Genomic DNA, 19,344 nt, shown 5'->3' on the forward strand with positions numbered 1-19,344 from the left:
GCCCCGCACAAGTCCCATCTCTGCAGACAGCACGGTGGGTCTGGGCAGGGGGTTGGCAGTACACCTTGCCCAGCAGCGTGGAAGGGACAGGCTCACCGTCCCCTTCCCATTCCCTTGGTAAAACCTCTCTCTCTCTCTTTCTTTCCACAACCTGCTTCCCAAGTTGCTCAGTGTCAGGTAAGAGATGCTCTTGGTGTGTTGGCAGCGCCAGCGCGGAGCCCTGGGCTCGCTGCTACGCCATCTCTCCCCATGCTGTCCCCACTGCATGCACAGCCCTGCACAGACCTGGCATGGCCCGGCTGCACACAGCCTCTGCGGGGCTGCAGGAGCAGCCTCCCTGTCCCCCAAATTGTGTCCCCCATGCTGCTGGGTTAGGAGCTGGTGGGCAGCTCTGGGATGTGCCGTCTCTGCCGGGGTCCCCCCTCCAGCCTGGCTCACGCCCCCTCTCTGTTCCCTTTCCCTCTCCAGTGGACCAGAGCATGTTTGAGAACGCCAATGTCAGCACGGCACCCACCCCACGGTCACAGCACGTCCCCACCGTGGCGGGCACCCCGCTGCAGCCCTCCCGCCCCGCCGGCAGCCAGCACCTCCGCAACCTGGGCAAGGCCGTGGGGGCCAAGGTGAACGACCTCCTGCGCCGCAAGGAGCCGGCCGGCCTCCCCAGCGTGGGGGTGATGGAGGTGAACGCCAGCGCCGGGGCTGTGCTGGGCATGGGACAGCCGGCCAGCGAGGACGGGTGAGTGTCCCCGTGGCGTGCAGCCTGCGGCGGGGACATTGGGACAGGCCGGAGGGGCCCCGGTGTGGGGCTGCATGCCACTGCTCCTCTGTGCTTGCAGGGCTGTGGGGCTGGACACCTTCCCCCGGCTGGACCCCCCACCCCCTGTCACCAAGAAGCGGACACCACGTGCCCTGAAGACCCCGCAGGACATGCTCATCGCGCCACAGCCGGCAGGGACCAGCCCAAGGAGCAGCATGGAGGAGCCCCCCGAACTGCCCGCAGCCCACTCTGACCCAGCAGAGGAGTGGCCGGGGACGAGAGACCCATCCCCTCCAGAATGCTCTGGGGTGCCCAGCATGACCAGCACCCCAGAGCCGAGCGGGGACCAGCCTACCACTGCCCTCCCCGTGCCTGACCTCATCCATAAGGGCAGCCTGGAGAGCCAGCGGCGAGTGGGCGAGAGGGCCACTGAGACCTCACCCCGCATGGAGAAGCCCTCCCGGAGACCAGGGCTGGAGCGTGAGCCTCTGGGGAGCACGGGGCCGCCGGAGCCATGCACTCCTGGCCGGGAGGTGGAGGGGCCCCATCCTGACCTGCTGTCCTTTGAGTAGCAGCAAGGGAGCCGTGATGGGGGCACCATGGAGGCTGGGTCTCCCAGACACGTCTCTCACTGCCACTTTTGGGTTCATTATTTTGGAGAGGGGGAGCCCCAGGGTGGCAGGAGCCATTGCTGCTCCAGCGTGGGGTGTGGGGAGCCATGACACCCCATTTCTCCCCAGGTTCCCAGGAGAGGCACAGCCTGTCTTGCCATGGCTTCTGTAGTCCCATCCCAGGCCCATTCACCCATCATTGCAAAGCTCCCGTCCTGCCCAAGGTGCCACCATCCTGTCTGCAGGGGCCACGCTGAGCTGGGGACTGAGGGTGGGCTTGCTCAGCAGCCTGGGTCCTCGTGCATGGATGCAGAAACACCAGCCTGCTCCCAGCCCTGTCAGCTGTGCTGGGGCGAGTGTCCCATGAGTGTCCCCCACGGTTCTCCACACCGGGACTGGTTGTCCCAGCCTAGAGCACGTCCCAGCTTACATCACGTGCTTGCTGAGATGCCCCGTCCCGGTGCGCCAGCAGGTTCACCCAGCTCTAGTGCCAGTGCCAGGGAGCCGGGATGGCAGGCATCCCCAAGGCCTTCTGGAGAAAGCCCTTGGCGTTAGTCCCCCCCAGTGCCATCTCTCTTTGCAGCGGAGCCCCAGCCACAGGAGACCCGCTCACGGTGCGGGCTCTGGCAGGAGCAGGGCTGGATGCCTGAGGCCGCACGGCTGCTGGCCACTGGGCTCTGGGGGGGAGTCAAGCTCTCCGTGAGACGCTCCCCGTCCCCGCCCCCAGCTTCTGCTTGTCTCCTGGTCTCACGGCAGGCAGCACGCTCCATGCGGGCCAGCGCCACCGCTTTCCTTTATTTCCTGGGAAGGTGATGTCTTCACGAGACTGGGACACAAGAAGTCGTGCGGTCCTTTGATACTGTTGTATGATTGTTTCCCCATGAATTACAGGAGATGTTAGCCAGCCTGTGGACCCCTGGGCTGGTGCAAGGAAGCAGCTGCGAGATGGCACTTTGCTTAGGGCTTTTATGTGCATCCTCACTGCAAAGGTAGCTTTGAGAGGAAAAGCTCCAAACACCAGTTTGGGACTGGAGGAGGCTAGGGGCTCATGGATGGGGCACCTCTGCTCGTAGCTCCTCCTGGACCACACAGGGCAGTTGGGCTGAAGAAATGTCTTCTAACCCCATTGTGGTCCTGCTGAGAGGAGGAGGCCATGGGCCTGACACATCGCTTCACCCAGGGAGCAGGCACCATGCCTCCTTGCCCGTCGGCGTGCCCAGTGCCATGGTGGTGCCGGGGCTCTGCACTGCTCGGCTCCTGGGGTGGCTCTGCTCAAGAGCGAAGGAGGTGCCAGAGCTGTGCAAAGCCCGCGGCTGGCTGGCAGTCGGTGCTGAGCACGCCCTGTCTATAATGTGATTATGCTGTGCATGGCTGATGCCACTCCAGAAACAGAAATCTATATGAGTATGTATATGTGTATGCTGCCTAGACCCTCACTGCATTGTATATGTTGATGGAAACAAGGGCTTGTAGCCCCTCTTTGAGGGACCAGCATCTTCCAACCCTGCCGATCACAAGGGAACCTCACTGCTGGTCCAGTCCCTCTATTTATGTTGTCTAGGATGTGCATGTAGTTAGGGACAAAAGATGCCGATTGCACAATAAATTTTTGTTTCTTTTTTTACCCACTGATACGTAGCAGTCCCTTGATGGGAGGGGACCGCCGGCGCCAGCTCGCACAGCCCCGAAGCCCCCCGATGCGGCCGGGGACCTGCTGGGTGCTGCGGAGCAGAGGAGCGAGGCAGCAGCCCCGGGCCCGACGCCTGCGAAAGGCACCCCCCCGTCCCGGGAGCCAGGCTCGGTGTCACGGCCACGGGGAGCCGTCGGGGCAGACTGGCGGTGCCCGGGCTGAGGGGGTGACAGGGCCGCCCCGCTGTGCTTGGCGCTGAGGGGATGGGACCCCCGGTTGGTGCCTGAGCTGAGGGGACGGGCCCCGGTCAGTGCCCCCGGGCTGAGGGAACGGGAGACCCGGGCGTGCTGGGAGGGGACGGGCCCCGGTCAGTGCCCCCGGGCTGAGGGGACGGGAGACCCGGGCGTGCTGGGAGGGGACGGGCCCCGGTCAGTGCCCCCGGGCTGAGGGGACGGCAGCCCCGTGCGAGGCCCTCCCCGCCGCCGGCCCCGCCCCACTCCACGGGAGGGGAGGAGCCACCGGGCGGTGCCGCCGCGGTCCCGCCCCGTTTCCGGTGTCATGGCGGCCGGAGCGCGGCGGCGGCCGGGGTCGATGTCGGTGCGGTTCCCGCGGCGGCGACGAGGCAGCGGCGGGGGGGCGATGTGAGGCGGGACGGCGCCATGTCGGGGTGCGTGTGGGGCGCGGCGCCGCTGCTGGAGGCGCTGGGCCGGCTGTGGGAGGTGCAGGCGCCGCTGGGCAGCGGCTCCTCGGCCTCCGTCTACCGGGTGCGCTGCTGCGGGGACCCGCGGGCCCCCCCCGGCGCCGTCAAGGAGTTCGTGCCGCCCCCGCCGCGGCCCGGCCCCGCGCGCCGCCCCGGCGCCCGCCCGCCCGCCGCCGACTGCGCCGAGTACGGCTTCCGCAAGGAGCGCGCCGCGCTCGAGAACCTCCGCGGGCACCGCAACATCGGTAACGGCACCTCGGTACCCCCACCCCGCCTCCTCCTTCAGCCCGGGCACCCCCCGATAGCCCCCCCGGCCCCCCAAGCCCCCCCACTTCCCGGGGCGCCCCCGCAGGCACCCCTATCCCCGGGACACCCCCCCCCCCCAATCTGCCTGGGGAACCCCCCAACCCGGCAAGGGTGTCCCCAGCTCCTTTGGGATATGGGTTCCCTCGCCCCCAGACCACCCCGCAGGCAGGGCAGAGCCCTGCAGGCCAGCGTGCCCCTTGGATTGGCACCCCAGGGCAGGCAGGATTGAGGGGCCCCTGCCCGGACACCCCAAAGCAGCATCCCTGTGGTGGGTGCTCCCTGGTACCCCACCCCTTCCCCGGGCTGGGGGCCTGCAGGTCGCCTCCCCAGCTGGGCAGGAGCCGGCAAGAGGTGGGTGTGTGTCACCCTTTGGGTAGGCAGAGCAGGGTGCCCCAGGCAGGGCACCCCTAAGTCCCCTGTTGGGCAGGGCTGCCCTGAGCACCCCCGGCGAGAGCCGTGCTGCCTGTGGGGCAGTGGCGGGGCAGTGCCTGCCCACCAGCCTGCCTGGCCCTGGCAGGACCCCTGGGCTGCCCGCGTGGGTGGGAATAGGCTCGGGAAGGGAGGAAGCCTGCGTGTCGGAGGCAGCTGCTGGAAGCCCCCAGGTTTGCCCACCGCTGTTTGGTTTTGTCAATGTGAAGTGGTTTTTAATGCTGTAACGTACCCAGGCACCCAGACAGAGCTCAGGTTCCCAGTGTCCTAGGTCTGTCACAGGAAGAGATTGACGTGTCCCAAAAAGAGTGGTACTACCTCCATTTTACCCACCGGGACCTGCTTATCCGTGTCCCAGACATTGTCCTCCTGAGCAGGAGCCCCCAGCCCTATCGCTTCAGCAGAGCCCCGCGGGGTGTTGTGAGACCGGCCTGTCCTCTGAAGCCCATAGGGGTGACATGGCTGGTTTTCCCTTGCTCCTTCCCTCTGAAGTTTGGTTCTCCACCTCTCTAAACATCACACTCTGTAAAACAGATGAGCTGCCTCCTGCAGCTTTTGTGGTCTTCTGGGCGGTAGTGGAGAGTGGTGGAGCGTGATGACCGTGTAACTGCTCGTTACCAATGCCTGTCACCGTGTCTCACCATAGTGACGCTGTACGGCGTGTTCACCAACCACTACTCTGCGAATGGCCCGTCTCGCTGTCTTCTGCTGGAGCTGCTGGACATCAGTGTGTCCGAGCTGCTGCTGCACTCCAGCAACCAGGGCTGCTCCATGTGGATGATCCAGCACTGCGCCCGAGATGTCCTCGAAGCTCTGGCTTTCCTGCACCACAAAGGCTACGTGCACGCAGACCTCAAGCCACGCAACATCCTGTGGAGCGCAGAGGAGGAGTGCTTTAAGCTCATTGACTTTGGACTTAGCTTCAAAGAGGGGAATCAGGTTTGGAACCTGCTGTTCTCGAAGCAGTTGCCTCTGGGTTGAGTTGTGTGGGTCTGTGATGCTTTCAGCTCATGAGTGTACGAGTCAACGTGACCTGATCAGAGTAGCAGCTGAGCTGGTGCTAAGGGTTTCCTGGAAAAGGCTAAAATGTTTTCTGGCCCCAAAAACAGAAGCTCATGTTCCCATTCTCCTTTCGTGTCTCTGGTTTCTGTTGATGTCTTAGCCTTTGTGCTACACATGACCACAAATTCCAAAGTTAATGATGCACTGAAAAAAGTGGTGTCTCCGCTTCCTGGAAAGTTTGCCAGTTTTTATGTGGTCAGACGAGTGGGAGCACCCGGATCTGTAGAGTTTCCTTTTATCATCCCTTATCGTATGTAGTAGTAATCCAGGCTTCACCATCAGCCTCCTCAGCCAATTGCATTATCTCTGGCAGTGTCCTTGTGCTTATTTTTACTTTCATCTTATCTTCAGGAAGTCTGGATTTTTCTTTCCCATGTCATTGTGCTGATGAAAGCCCGTACTCTGGTTGTGGGTTGACAGTGTCCATTCTTTACTGACACAGACGGATCTCTGCCTGTCCTACTCTGCTTTTCCCGTTTGCTGGGCTTTTACTTCCTCTTCATGCTGTCACTTTTTTGTGTTGGTGATACTGGCTGTTGTAAATTTGTCCTTGCCCTTTTTATTCTCTTCTATGGCCTCTGATGAAAGCAGAGAGCCTCAGGAGGTTCTGCTGTTGGCTTCATAGAGCTTCCTTTCACCCGGGATCTCCGTAGCAGCCTGTGAGGGATATCAGTAAAGCTTTTTCATCAGGTAGCCTTTTAGTAAACTTGCCTTTAATTACTGGGAGATGGGCAGTAAGTCTAGTAAACAAGCTATCATTTTTCTGTGCAGACATTGTCCTGACTCGTCTCTACTCTATATGCTCTGCTCATTTAGAGGTTTTAAATTCACAGACTTTTTATACTGGTTTACCTGGTATTGATGGTACAGCCCACTGATCCATGAATATCAGATTGTGTGAGTGACCTGTCTCTGAATTCTTTGGTACGGGAGCTGGTTTTAATGTTTGTAGTTCTGAACTCCTCCATGTTGTTCTTCAGTTCTCCCACATTCTTGGCTGAACACTGGTTTGTGCTGGTAATCTGTTGCTGTCTATCAGCAAAAAACATTCTCCTGGTGTCCTGTGTCTAATGCAGATTTTTTTTTTTTTTTTTAATTTAGGTCTGTGTTTTGCTGCTTGCTCTGTGAGTTGCCTCATAATAGTTGATCAGGTGTTTTATTTGCTTCTATGGTTCCTTCCAGTCTGCTTTCTTTGGACTGAGTTTCCTTTGCTGTTCTCAGAAATATGCTGGCTATATGGGTGAATCTTCTGACCCTGCTTTGAATGTGCACCAGGTACCAGCTTCCCCTCACCACCCGTGCCTTGGGCAGCAGCATACATGCATGATTTCCTTACCTGAGTCAAGACTATACTACTTCTTTTTGTGACTGCTCTGCCGAGCTTATCCTTGCATAACTTTACTGCCATTACTGTTTAACAGAGAATAGCTGTACATAGAGCAAGGTCTCAGCCACTTACATCTCTGAAAATGCTTTAGATGGTAGGAGTGAAATTCCATCTCACTCTTTTTGTTGGTGTCGTTGACCATGGTGTTTTCTCTATCTCTAAATGTTGTTTGGTGGGGCTGCCAAATTGCTGCTTTTGCCATGCTAGAGGTTCTGCTCTTTGCTGATAGGAGGAGGGACACTGATGAGCAATTTGTGTACAATTTTTTTTTTAAGTTCATAAACCACTTTTGAGCTCTGTTGCCTGAAAATGTCTTCTGTAAATTTTATTTTCAATCAGAGAACCAGATAATTTTGAGCTGAATGTATTCCCGTGGTAAGAATTCCCAATCCTGCACCTTATCCAGGAAGTAGGCTTGCATATTCTTCTGTCGTTCCTTGAGTTGCATCAGCGTGTCTAAAACGAGCCCCCAGTGTTAAAAAGATGCAGTGTGCGGTTTGTCTTTGGACACTTACAAGACTTGGCTAGGCAAAGCCACAACTGACTGATGGGGTATTGGCTGTGATCAGGAGGCTGGACCGGAGACCTTCAGAGCAGCCCCTCCAGCCAGCGCTTGTATGATTCTATAATTCCCTGTTTTCTTTTAAGCAGGCAGCGTGTGGGCATTTTATTTTACTCTGCCAGCCACGGCGGCTGGGCAGGTATTGATTGCTGCAGCGCTTCTGGCTGCGAGGGCGAGAAGGAAAGAGGTGCGTGGGAAGCGCCTTTGATAATTTCCTTGTCTGAGCGTTAGGTGCCTGCTTCGTTCTTTTAATGTTTTGTTCCAGAGAACATCAGTACTTGAATAATGGCAGCTGTTACTGATCCTCGCTGTTCAGACTGGGCTGTTTGTGCTCTTACGCAGCCGACGTGGGAGCATGCTGTGGGTGTTCGGCCCTTATCCTGAAACTTCTAGCATCTTCTGTGCTTATGAGAGGCTAATGGGCCAGTCTGCAGTGACATCCAGTCTCTTCCTCCCAGCAGCGCTGTCTTTCAGAGCTGTTAGTGGGATGCCTGCAGTTTTGCTGCGAGATGTTTTCTCTTCCCGACAGTCTTGGTTTTTTCCTCGTCAACACAGCAGTATAGTGAGTTGAACTGCCTGCCTGACACAACTGGCTGTACGATCCTTTCTGTCAATTTAGCAATAGTATTTCAGTGACCCATTTGGAAGGACACCTGTGAACTGATTTAAGGATAGAGCGGAGAACCTGAATCTGGAAAATTAACTTTTTCTGTGTGTTTGATCTTCCATAGGATGTGAAATATATTCAAACAGACGGGTATCGGGCTCCAGAGGCAGAACTGCAGAACTGCCTGGCGCAGGCAGGGCTCCAGAGTGAGACGGAGTGTACCTCTGCTGTGGATCTGTGGAGTCTGGGAATTGTTTTACTGGAAATGTTCTCAGGAATGAAACTGAAACATACAGTCCAATCTCAGGAATGGAAGGTGAGCGGGAGCTGCTGCGGGCGTTCTTGCTTGCACCAAACGAGTCCTCCTGTTTCTTGTTTGTAACCTGGATTTGTGAGGTAGCACCTGGCAACTAGAGAGTGTTTCCAGGATGTTTCTTTAATCCTATTGCCTTGAGAATTAAGGTTCCAGAGCCTTAGAGACCCGTCTGCCCTGTTGGACTGGCGTGTCTAAATGCTGCCTGTGTTCAGGTTACTGAAAGCTGAGGGTTCCAGGAGCCTGTGTCTTGCCAGGATTTGGGAGGTGAGGTGTGCTGGCTGTAGCGTGGCACGGGAGGAAGAACAAAATGGATGGCTGATGGCTGCCAGCTAGTTCAGTGGCACAACGACAGAGAAACTATTTGCTGGTTTTAGTCTAACGTTAGCTCTAATTTGGGGATCTTCTCATAAGTCTGAGAAAAGATCTTCTCATTCCTGAGAAAACAAGAGGAAGGCTCTGTGTTGTGAGCCTGGAGCCTGACTGTCCTCTTTTCTGTATGAAATAATTTTGTTTTGTATTCCCCTTCCCAGTAAGAGCATCCTTTCAGCATCACAACATCCACAGTAACAGCAAATTTGCCTCTGTGTGGGAGTTTCCAGCTTTTGCACAGGCAAATGGGAAAAACTTTGTCTGATGTGGGCCTGCTTGTTAACGTGTTAGACTTGAGCATTGGGGATCCCTCACAGAATGCCACAGTACCAGAGCCCTCTGTATCTAGAAAATGATGGGATATTGCAAGCTTTGCACTGGTTGTTTCCCCCCCCGCCCCTTAAGCACTGTTTCTTTTTCTTTCCAGACAAACAGTTCTGCTATCATTGATCGCATATTTGCCAGTGAAGGGGTGGTTAATTCAGCCATTCCAGCTTATCACCTCAGAGACCTTATCAAAAGGTATCTTACCATATTTACTAACTGTTGCTTAAAGATGTGCTCTGTAAAGTCTTATGCCTTGCTCTTGGTAACTTAGAGCTGACACCTAACACATTTATTTATTTATTTATTTTAATCTCCCTGCCACTGTGCTAGTAACAAGCGCAAGCATTAGTAGAGATGCTTCAAATGCTCTGATTTTGGCACGGTTTGGAGTAAGCACATAAAGAATATCAGTCGTGATGTTAATCATTTGCTGTTTCAGTGCTTTGCACTTCCTGCCAATGAGGTTATATTTGGAGAAAAATGGAGACTTTGCTGCTTTAGAGGAGTGTTGTCAGAAACGAGGGAGGGGGGCAGACAGTGTTGTTTCTCCACTGCTGTCAAGATTCAAATGCACTTGTTCAAGTCTCTACTGAGAGGTCTGCCGAGGGGGTTGTTTCCGCTGTCCTGTGACTCTGCTCTGAGGCTACAGAGTGAATGAGGACACAACATGGCAGAAATAGCATCGGGAGCCACCAGTAAAGCTGAGTAGGGGATGTTCTCAGGCAAGCCCTGGGCTATTAGCTGCTTTGTATCCCATTTGTGAAAAGATGTGGGAGCTCCATGGAGTGCAATTGCTTTCATGAGATTGCATGTGTGTCTGAGACATGGGCTGAATGGCCTGGGGAGGTGGAGCTGGAACGTGCCGTGTTCCCTGGAAACTTGTAAGTGAGCGACTTCCATCGTTTGGTGCTGAGAGATGTCAAGAAGGAAAGCCTACTGTACCATGTACCCAAAAGGCTTTCAGGGTATCCTCTGCTGTTCTTCAGCTGTGAATTGGAAGACGTGCTTCTCACTCTTCTCTTTGTACCATAAGCACCCCAGAGATATGGTATTCCTCTCCACTGGCTTCCAGCTCGAGTTGAATTTGTCGATGCAGGAATGTCACATACAAGAGCATAAGGGTGTCTTCTCTTCCAGCATGCTTCATTGTGACCAAGGAAAGCGAGCCTCCGCTGAGAAGGCTTTATGCAGCCCATTCTTCAGCATTCCCTTTGGTAAGCTGTGCGCGTCGCCCCTGCTCGCGACTTTCCCAGCATGTACTGGAAGCAGCACAGAGTGCAGTTAAATTGTGTTGTTTCTGATGCTGCCTTCATTCCTGCTCCTTCGCTCTTCGCGGCGCTCGCCAGCGCTCGCCAGCCCTCTGTGGTAGCACAGCAGGCAGGTCGGAGCGATGCCTGTGCCCTCGGTGCTGCCCTGCCCCTCTAGCCCGGCGGGCTGTCTCTTTTCCCTGGTTGCACTCCCATTAAATTCTGCCCAGATCACGCTGACCAAGACTGTATTGGCAGCAGCATTCATCTGGGGGACAGAAGTAACCAATATTGTGACCGTTAAGGTGCTTTTGAAGAGTGCAGTGCTGTTTATGCTGAGTGGATGGCTTTTCTTATGCCAAGGGTTTCCCAGTTCAGAAGCCAGGAATGTGAGCAGCTAGGGCAGTGGCTGGTGGTAGCATCTGCTGCTGCCTCCTCTGCGCAGGTCAAATAGTCCCAGTGCGTTCTTGTGGTGCAAGGCTATTTTTGCAGTGACCGGCCTGCCTCTTGTACCTGTGTGGCAGGTCACGGACAGATGTCACTGTCGCTTTCATCTGGCACTTTCTCTTCAGTTTAATAAAATGGTGGTGTTTCCTCAGGACTCTCCCCATGTGAGTTGCAGGCTGTCAGCAAAAGATGGGATGAGAACGCCCTGTTTAGTCTTGAATCCCTCCCTGTTTTCTGTTCCAAAAGCAACACGGTAGCATTCTCCAGAGCTTGTCTGCTTTCAGGAACACTGGTGGAGAGCTCTGCATCCAGCTCTTCTGCAGCATAAATTAATGCTTCAGACATCTAGCTTCTGGCTGGGCTAGCATTTTCCCTTGAATCTTAGCCCTGCTTTTCTTGGTGTACCTTGCAGTGAAGGTTAAGTATTGCCTCTTGAGGTCACGTCAAGATTCTGGCATTCCTGTGCATTAGGCAAAGGTAACAAACTTGTTCCTGTCTTCAGACTTCTGTTGCATCTCAGAAACAGGGACTGTTGTAATCAAAGCCACCTTCCGTGGCTGAACCTTGGAGCCAGTATTGCTTTAGAGCAGAGGGAGTAGTGTATTGGCCGTGCTTTCTGGTCTAGTTTTAAACACACAGACCTCTAACTGTACCTAGGAAGGTGCTTCTGTGGTTAGTGGTACAAGTTTAAATAACAGCTTCAATTTTTCTGAGTTCTCTTTGCTGGTTCTCTTCTTTGCCAAACCTGTACGTACGCTTGTCTGCACAAAGAAGCATTTACTTTTGCTTTCCTAGGAAGTCAGAAAATGATCTGTCATTGCTTTTCACTTGGACACGGGTTTTTTCTGTTTAGAGCAGGGACAGCTGAGAATGGCTTTCCTTGTCATTTACAGCCAAGTCTTGACTTTCCAGTTCATCAGCTTCTTTCCTGAGCTGCTTGCAGGCTCTGTGTTGTCGATGTGGTTGGTATCACCTGGCACTTTGAAGAGGAGCAGAGGGGCTGGGCAGAAAGTACCTCCTAGGGCAGAAGGGTATTGCAAGAAGTGCATTTGTCACGGGGTTACAGGAAGACGAGATGGCTCTGAGTCTAGGGTTGGTTTGTCTCCCTCTCTGGAAAAAAAGATGTGTGAAATGAAGGACAGACTTACTTGAATAAAAGGGGCAGTATATAAGACCGGGGTGGTACTTAAATGTTCTTTCAGTCCACAGTTCATCTGATGATGTCTTGGTTGCCAACAGTCCTGTGGAAGAACAGTCCCAGAGGTTCACTTGGAGCTGGAAGGTGCCTGGTTATCTGAATGCAGCACCTTTCTTTGAAGGGCTGTCCCTGAGTGCTGCCTGGGCATCGTCTGGACTGATAAAGCCTTTCATACTCTAAGCTTTTCATAAGGACTCTTCCACATCAGGCAAGAGGAGATTTATAGTGTGCGTGCTTGTCTATCATCTCCTCTTGCGCTATGATATCAACATGTTCTGTCTGTGCCTGGTAGAGATGTCAGGTCCCGCATACATATTGTGTGCTTAGCGTGGAAAAGCGTTTCCGAGGAAGTAATAGCCTGCTATCTTTGCAAACGTAGTCGGAAGGCTCAGACTGGAGAATTGGAGCGATTTCTTCCTTTTTCTCTCCCCTCTCTCATTGTCAAGTGGGAGAACTGTGAGGTATTGCTATTGTGTTTGGCTGCTGTAGCTGCCAATGTAAATAAAAACATTAACACTCTCCAAGTACTGCAAGTTGAGCTCCCAGATCTTAAATTCATGCCTGACCTCCAGTCCCTTTCAGGAACATGAAATCAAGCTTTTGTCTCTGGAGAAGTGACACTGTCCCTGTTGCCTTGAGTTTCTAGAGGACTGGGTGTCCTCTCAGACACGACTCTCGTAGTTTGGCGTTGGTCTGTCCACCTTGGCTGTTTCCTTCTTCCACAGTAATATCTCTGCTGCACTGTTCAGGCCATCCTGGAGCTGCCCGTTTTCCAGAGCCAAGCACCCTGTGGCAGCAGGCTTTATTTCTGCTCCTGTAAAGGAGATCATGGGATCACTGCTCACCCACCTTGTGGCCACCCTCTCATGGCCGTGCCTTATTCTGTAGCACTGCATTGTTTAAGTAACTAAGTAGTTTTCCCCGTTTCTGTTGCAAGACTGTGTGGTGGTCTTCCAAAGAGGGCATTACAGTTGGATTTTGAAGGGGGGAAGGTTTACGTGGTGTTTAGGGAAGAACTGAAAGATATCCTAGAGAGAGCTGAGGCTTGTGCCTCGCTATAGCTTAAGAATTGGAGTTACAGAAGCTGGCCAGCCTGTTTCCAGCTTGTCTGGTAGCAGTAACAGAAGAGGCAGCTTGCAGAGTAGTTCTTTCATCTTCTCGCATCTCCATATATACGAGGCAGTTTGCTCAACTAGCATAGCTCTTGAGGTCACATCAATTTCTGAATCTGAGTTAGGTAGACGTAACTCCAGTCTTAATTTCTGCTAGCTTTGTAATTGTAAAAGCAATTACAGGTACTGGTCTCGGTATAATTGCAGAGTACAATGAACTCTTTGAAAGAGTCTCTCAGTGCACAGGTGAAGATAAGTTGGAAACAGGGAGAGGACAAGCTGTAAATGCAGGTAATAGTGGGGAGAAGCAAAACTGTACTGCAAAGAGCAGTAAGTGCTTGTGTATGATAGTGCATATTGAGTCAGCTTCCTGTTTTCTTGCTCCTTTGGACTTTGATTTCTTTTCTCTAATTCTGTGGGTGTCAAACAGCTCCCCATATTGAAGATTTGGTGATGCTCCCCACGCCTGTCCTGAGGCTGCTAAATGTTCTAAGCGATGCTTCTCTGCAGTGTGAAGAAGAATATGAAGGTTGGTGCAAGCCATGCAATTCCCGTATAGCAATGTTGTCTTACACACTTGGTTTTGTTTGGCTTTGGGGATGTGAGAGCAAGCAGAAGAGCAATTAATAGGTGCAAGAACAGCAAACAAAGAGCTGCTCAGCAGAGATTTGGCACCAAGTGGGTCAACTGCACCAACAGAGAATAGACTAAAAGATTCGGACAGAAAGCAGAGCTTGTAGTGAGTTCTTGAAGGATCCTGGATTAAAAGAAAAATAAGTGTGGTTTTTTTTAATTTAAATTTTCTTTTTTTGGTTAAATGCCCACAGACCTCATAATGTGTTTGTGGCTCTGAGCTTCTCATGGGCGTGCACAGGACTCTGGACCCCAGTAGCAGAGATCCTCAAAAGTTTGCTAGTAAACTCATCCAGTGTCTCAGCAGAGAACTGAAAAATCTCATTGGAGTTGTTAAACTGTAGCAAAAGCTGTACGTGGTAGGTGGCGAGGCATGTCAGTGGAATTTGCATTTCTGCTTATTCTCAAATCCACGTGAGTGGCAAAAGCTAGAGAGCTCTGGGGATATGAGTTTAAAAGGCTGGGTTCTCACACAAAGAAGGGTTTGTGGCAGTTACTTTGGTTCCCCTCCTCTAAGCACCATAACAAAAAAAAACCAAACAAAAAACCCAAACCAAACCAAAAAAACCCAAAAAAACCAAGCCACTCCCAAATCCCAAATGTTTTAGCTACTGGAAGGCCAGGCTTTGTGCAAGGAAAAGCACTGTCCATGTGCTCCAGGCCCTGCTGTCGGGGATTCACTGCCTGCAGGTCTGTGCTCCTGAGCCTCAGTTCAGACATGTCGTCTCGTTATGCGGCCATTAAGCAGTGTCACCTTCTGCCGTGGCACCTCGCGATTGTTTAAATTGAGACGAAAAGACTATCTGTTGACTGAATGTTCTTGATGTGTTCAGCTGGCCTTTGTTTGTTTCTTGGCTCATCCTAGTTTGCAAAGTGAAAGACGACCAGCTCTTTTCTTTCTCAGATATCCTGGAAGACATAAGAGAGGAGTGTCAGAAGTACGGAGCAGTGGTTTCCTTGCTTATTCCAAAGGAGAATCCTGGTAAAGGCCAAGTAAGTGAATGGACGGAAGAGGCTGCGTACTCCTGTGTACACTTTGTGTGCTGCGGGACTGCTGCTCAGCTCCTGGCAGTCTCCTGGGTGATGACAGTGCTAAAAATAGCTGGTTATCTTGAAGGACAGCACAGGTTCCCTCCTGGTTATGTAAGGTTGTCTAACCTGGGAGGTCCCCAGACAGCTTTAGCAGGAGAATTGGGATACGGGAGGGAAGGGGAGAAGCCGATGGGTGGGAGATGAGACATTGAAGATGTAGAGCATCATGATGCTTTCTCCCACCTCACCAAATATTCTGCCCTTAGAACTGAAGAGCAAGAGGTGAAATGCCAGTTCAGAGGTGCAGCTCCTTCCTTTTTAGCTTCACTGCAGTGGACTCAACCAAGGATAGATGGGGAAAAACTAGTTTGGGATCTGTTTTGTCGGTTGCAGGGGTGGAAGGGGGTGGGTGGCAAGCTGCCCTGGAAGTCCTGTTTCTCCTTTCTGTCTTTCAGGTCTTTGTTGAATATGCAAATGCTGGTGATTCCAAAGCTGCCCAAAAAATGCTGACTGGAAAGATTTTTGATGGCAAGTTTGTTGTGGCTACGTTTTACCCACTGAGTGCCTATAAGAGAGGATATCTGTACCAAAACTTGCTGTAGGCAGTAGCAACAATCAGGAGAGTTGTCTTGCTCCTCTTCCTCACACGTTTTACAGTTGAATGTACAAAAGAGCTTCCTAGCCCTGCTTTTGAGTCATCTGTGAAGGAGAGATGCAAAGGACTTAACTGGGCTTTGAAACCTTTACTGCTGCTTTGTGATGTGCAGAGGAGGCCGGGATGGCTTTCGGCGTGTGCTTGTGTGTGTGTTGTGCTTGCTCGTTTACATTGGGTGTGTGGCTTTGCCCCGGCGGGCGCTCGGGTGGCAGGAGCGGTGACTGGGAGCTTGGGAAGCTGGGCAGATCTTGGTAAGCGCTTTTAAGTGATGTGAAGTGACACCATTTAAAGTCCTGGCCTTAGCACTTGACTTTGCTCTGGAGAGAGGATTTCTTTGTTAAGCTTGCCTATAATGTGTGTGCTCTCCTCCAGTGCTGAGGAGGAGGGGGAAGGCTTCCCTGTCTTTTCTTGATATCTGTGGTAAATAACCAGAAGCGCCATCCTGTCTAAACCAGACCAGGAAGGCTTTTGAGTCTTCGCATCACGTAGAGCAGAGGCAGGCAGTGAAATCAGATCTGCTGAGCCCACGGTGTTACCCTGTCACCGCCTCGTGACCCGAGAAGAGCCATCTGTCTGACCTGGCACAGATGGCATGCTGGGCTTAGGCAGCGAGGCGCTGGTGATGCTGCCTGCGGTGCGCTGAACTTGCTTGTGTGCCTGGGGCGGGCAGGGACTGATGGAGGATACGTCGTCAGAGCAGTGCCAGCCTCAGTCCCAACACAACCTGTAAGCACTTTGTAGCCTGAGGTGATGTGAAAACCCTGTCGTGTGGAGTCATCTTTCGATCACATACCCTGTGCTGGCACTGATGCTCCCTAGCTCTGATCCCAAATCATCTGTAATATGTAAGCATCTTTAGGTGATATTTTTGGAAAGAAGTGCTACAGCACGCGCTATTCTTTGTGTCTCAGCAGGACTCCTGCCCTGAGTGTCTTCTGAGAAAGAGCAAATATTTGTCTGTTGTAGGTCCCAGCTTGGCTTCTCTGTGTTGTGCGTTTTGGTTTTGCATTAACTCATTAGACTTGTAGATTAGAAGCACTGACACTTTTGGTCCTTCATAGGTTACACAAAGGGCCTGAGGCAATCTGAGATCCTGTAAGGTTCCTGTATGGAAAGGGCTTGGTCAGTCGTCACACTTGACTGGCCAGGAGAAGGTCTTTCACAGTGTCAGGGACAACAGCCACCTGCTTTTGGGGAAGAAAACCTGGGCGAGCAGCATCACTGCTCCCCCCCCCCCCCCGAGCGTGCTCTCCGCTCAATGCGGCTTCAGTGCATAGGCAGAAGCTCGCTCAGGCGGCTGCCAGCACGGGGTAGCTGCCAGCACGGCGGCTGTTTCCCAGGGGCGTGCAAATCTGTCACCCAGCAGAGCCTCTACCTGCAAGGGTGAGCGCAGAACAGCCCTGTGTAGAGGGCCAGCTATTCTGGCTGGTACCAGTTTTAGTGAGGAGGAGAGCCCTCATGAATTCTTTTCTCCAGCTGAAATAATTGCAGGCAGCTGCCTGAACTGTCTCTGACCTTCCCTGGAATAATACCTGAATCACCTTGCAGTTTACTTTTTGCATCTTGCTGATGCTGGACTTGCTGGAATCCTGCACTTAAAAGTTCCTCTTGATTTTTGCCCTGTGCGCATGTGTGTGGTGTCAGGAGATCCAATGTCTGTAGTGTTTCACGAGTCTGAGTTCCTCTCTGTGCTGGTGTAGAGTCTTGTCTGCTGTGGCTCGTCCCAAACTCCCCCAGAAAGGACCAATCTCTTTGAATTTCTGTCTTGCCTTTGAGGTGGTAGGTTTTCCAAGAAAAAAGAAAATCCCACAATGAGTTTTAAGGTGTGATTTGCTGATCAGACTCTTTCTGGGAATGATGCTACTTTGGTGTACATAGCTGTAAAGCAGCCTTGCATAGATGGGGTGTGTGATTCATTGCTTTTAATTTAACTGTCCTTGCAGTGAAGCACCTTTAGTGTCTGGGAGGAATTGGATGATTGACTGGGTGAGGGTTTTTCCTATGTGAAGAGAAGTGTTTAAAGTACTCTATGTATCAGTAGGTATCGACTGAGCTCCTCAGCTCTGAGTTGTTTCTGTCCCTGGTGGGCTGAGCCGGGGTGAAAGCACTTTGGCCCAGAAATTCACGTGTTGAATGCCATCGTGTCAGCAGCGTTAAGCTGGCTGCGTGTGTGCCTGTTGGCTGGCAGAAGCAGACCCAAGAGCTCCGGCCCTGATGAGTGCCAGCTCGCCTGGGGACATGGGGAGCTCCCCTGGGTGCGGGGCGTGAGGTCTGTCACCTACAGTGGTATCGGGACAGGGAGATGCTGGGGTGCAGGTGCAGAACTTAAATGCATTTCAGTTCTCACATGTGTTTGTCTGGGACTGTGAGCTGCTCTGTCATCTTTCAAGCATATCATATTTTTCAGTCAGAATTGTGCTTTGGATTTGCAACTAAAGATAAAGAGCTGTGCCAGGATTAATTTTTAGAGAGGAGCTACAATCTGTTCCTGCAGCATGGTAGAGCTGCTCAACCAGAGTTTGGCTGGGGTTTTGTTCAGCTGCTTTAATAGGAGCTAAATAAATCTTCAAGATGCAAACTCCTGCTACCAGATTTTCTCTCCAGATGCTTGTTGACCAGGCTTGAGCACTGAGCTGGGCAAAAACCCCAAAGCTGCTTTTTTTAAATTTTTTATTTTCCTCCTGTCAGGAGTTGAAGATGCTGATCTCTGTCCTGTCACTGGATCTAGCCCCTGGCTTCCCTCTGCAGGCTGTGGGGTACAGGGAGGTTTAGAAACTCCTCAGATCAGAAACATTTTATCATTATCCCTCACCCTCTGCCTTCAGGCCTTTTTCTATTAAGCTGAAGCCCACTCTGCTGTCTCAGCGAGCTGTTGGTGGCTTCGTGTAAGTTCCAGCCCTGCTAAAACCTGTGAGTTTCTTAACTCTAGATTGTATCTGAAGTGTGTGCAGTGATTTGATGCGAGGCATCTGTCGTGGTGTGTGCCTGGATAGGGTCTGGCTTTCCTCGCCTCCAAATTACTGCCTGTTGCTGACACAGCTCCCTCCAAACGGCCCTCTGTGTAGCACCGACCTACCTAGTCCTAGATAGACGTGAAAACCCACAGGCTGCCTTGGAGGGAGAGATCAGCTCCAGGGAGGAAAGGGATGAAAGATGAAGCTTCTGGAGACAGCCAGGGATGGCTGGCGCTGCTCCGGTGGGATGCCAGGGCAGGCACCTGGCCCTCCTCCCTGGGAGAAAGCAGTCCAGGGGGCTGTGTCCCCTTGAAGTGTGTGTGTGTGTGAATGGGAAACACGCTGGTGCTCAGCTATTCCTTGGTGTCATCTGAATTTCGTAGCTGATCGGACACAAAATGTCACTGCGAATCAAATCGGTGTCCTTCCTCTGCTACCAGCGTCTGTGTGGGAGCAAGGAGAGACAGAGAAAGTTCTTTGCACTTCCACCTATTTATTATATGCAAGGAGGGTAATTGGGTTTTTAAATCACTGGCCGAAGCACAAGTCAGCTCGGATCTTAGTTCTACTCCTAATTTTCTTCTCACTGGTCTCCAGCCTCCTAACAACATAGCCTGAGCACCGCCTTGCACCCGGGTTGTCTTTCCAGAGCGTTCAGTGCTCTTCCTCCCGCTGTGCTGGATCCTGTACCCACGTGCCTCCCTTCGGGTTAGATGTCAACTGTTGTATCCCGTCACGCACCGTTGCTGAGCAGATGTGTGCTTGATACAGGTGATTAATAAATGATGCTTCAGTACGAAGCGGTGGCTCAGCCAGCTTTTCTTGTGGGACCGCTGGTGAAATGCCACCCTGCACGAGGCTGTCTGTCCGGGAGGGACGGGGATGTGATCCAGCCGCGGCCTTGCTGGCATCTTGTGCTTGGCACCCGCGGCCATGGGGACTCGGTCACCTCATGCACCGGCATGGCTGAAAATCCTGGTGGGAACACCAGCGTGCCCTTTGC

At 52.8% G+C, this 19,344-nt stretch overlaps 2 protein-coding genes across 6 annotated transcripts in view; both read left to right on the forward strand.

The window, feature by feature from the left end:
• NOS1AP (nitric oxide synthase 1 adaptor protein) overlaps window positions 1-3,000 on the forward strand; it is a 46,878-nt gene extending 43,878 nt beyond the window's left edge. For all 3 annotated transcript variants that reach the window (XM_054832891.1, XM_054832890.1, XM_054832892.1), the window contains exons 11-12: window positions 469-736; window positions 837-3,000. In XM_054832891.1, coding sequence (XP_054688866.1) covers window positions 469-736; window positions 837-1,329 — 761 coding nt within the window. In that variant the 3' untranslated portion in view covers window positions 1,330-3,000. The remainder of the gene's footprint in view (window positions 1-468; window positions 737-836) is intronic.
• A 535-nt stretch (window positions 3,001-3,535) lies between these two features.
• On the forward strand, window positions 3,536-19,141 carry UHMK1 (U2AF homology motif kinase 1). Of its 3 annotated transcripts, none has more exons than XM_054832900.1 (9): window positions 3,536-3,943; window positions 5,080-5,372; window positions 8,176-8,367; window positions 9,164-9,258; window positions 10,201-10,277; window positions 13,498-13,596; window positions 14,605-14,693; window positions 15,188-15,260; window positions 18,076-19,141. In XM_054832900.1, exons 1-9 carry the CDS (start codon window positions 3,658-3,660, stop codon window positions 18,225-18,227), a joined length of 1,356 nt encoding a protein of 451 aa, XP_054688875.1. In that variant the 5' UTR covers window positions 3,536-3,657; the 3' UTR covers window positions 18,228-19,141. The 3 variants fall into 3 exon arrangements, with proteins under 3 accessions (XP_054688875.1, XP_054688877.1, XP_054688876.1); XM_054832902.1 differs by having other exon boundaries at window positions 18,939-19,141; XM_054832901.1 differs by having other exon boundaries at window positions 15,188-19,141.
• The last annotated feature ends 203 nt before the right edge of the window (window positions 19,142-19,344 follow it).

The sequence above is a fragment of the Grus americana genome, chromosome 8 (assembly GCF_028858705.1).
Source record: "Grus americana isolate bGruAme1 chromosome 8, bGruAme1.mat, whole genome shotgun sequence".
In the NCBI taxonomy this organism is placed as follows: domain Eukaryota; kingdom Metazoa; phylum Chordata; class Aves; order Gruiformes; family Gruidae; genus Grus; species Grus americana.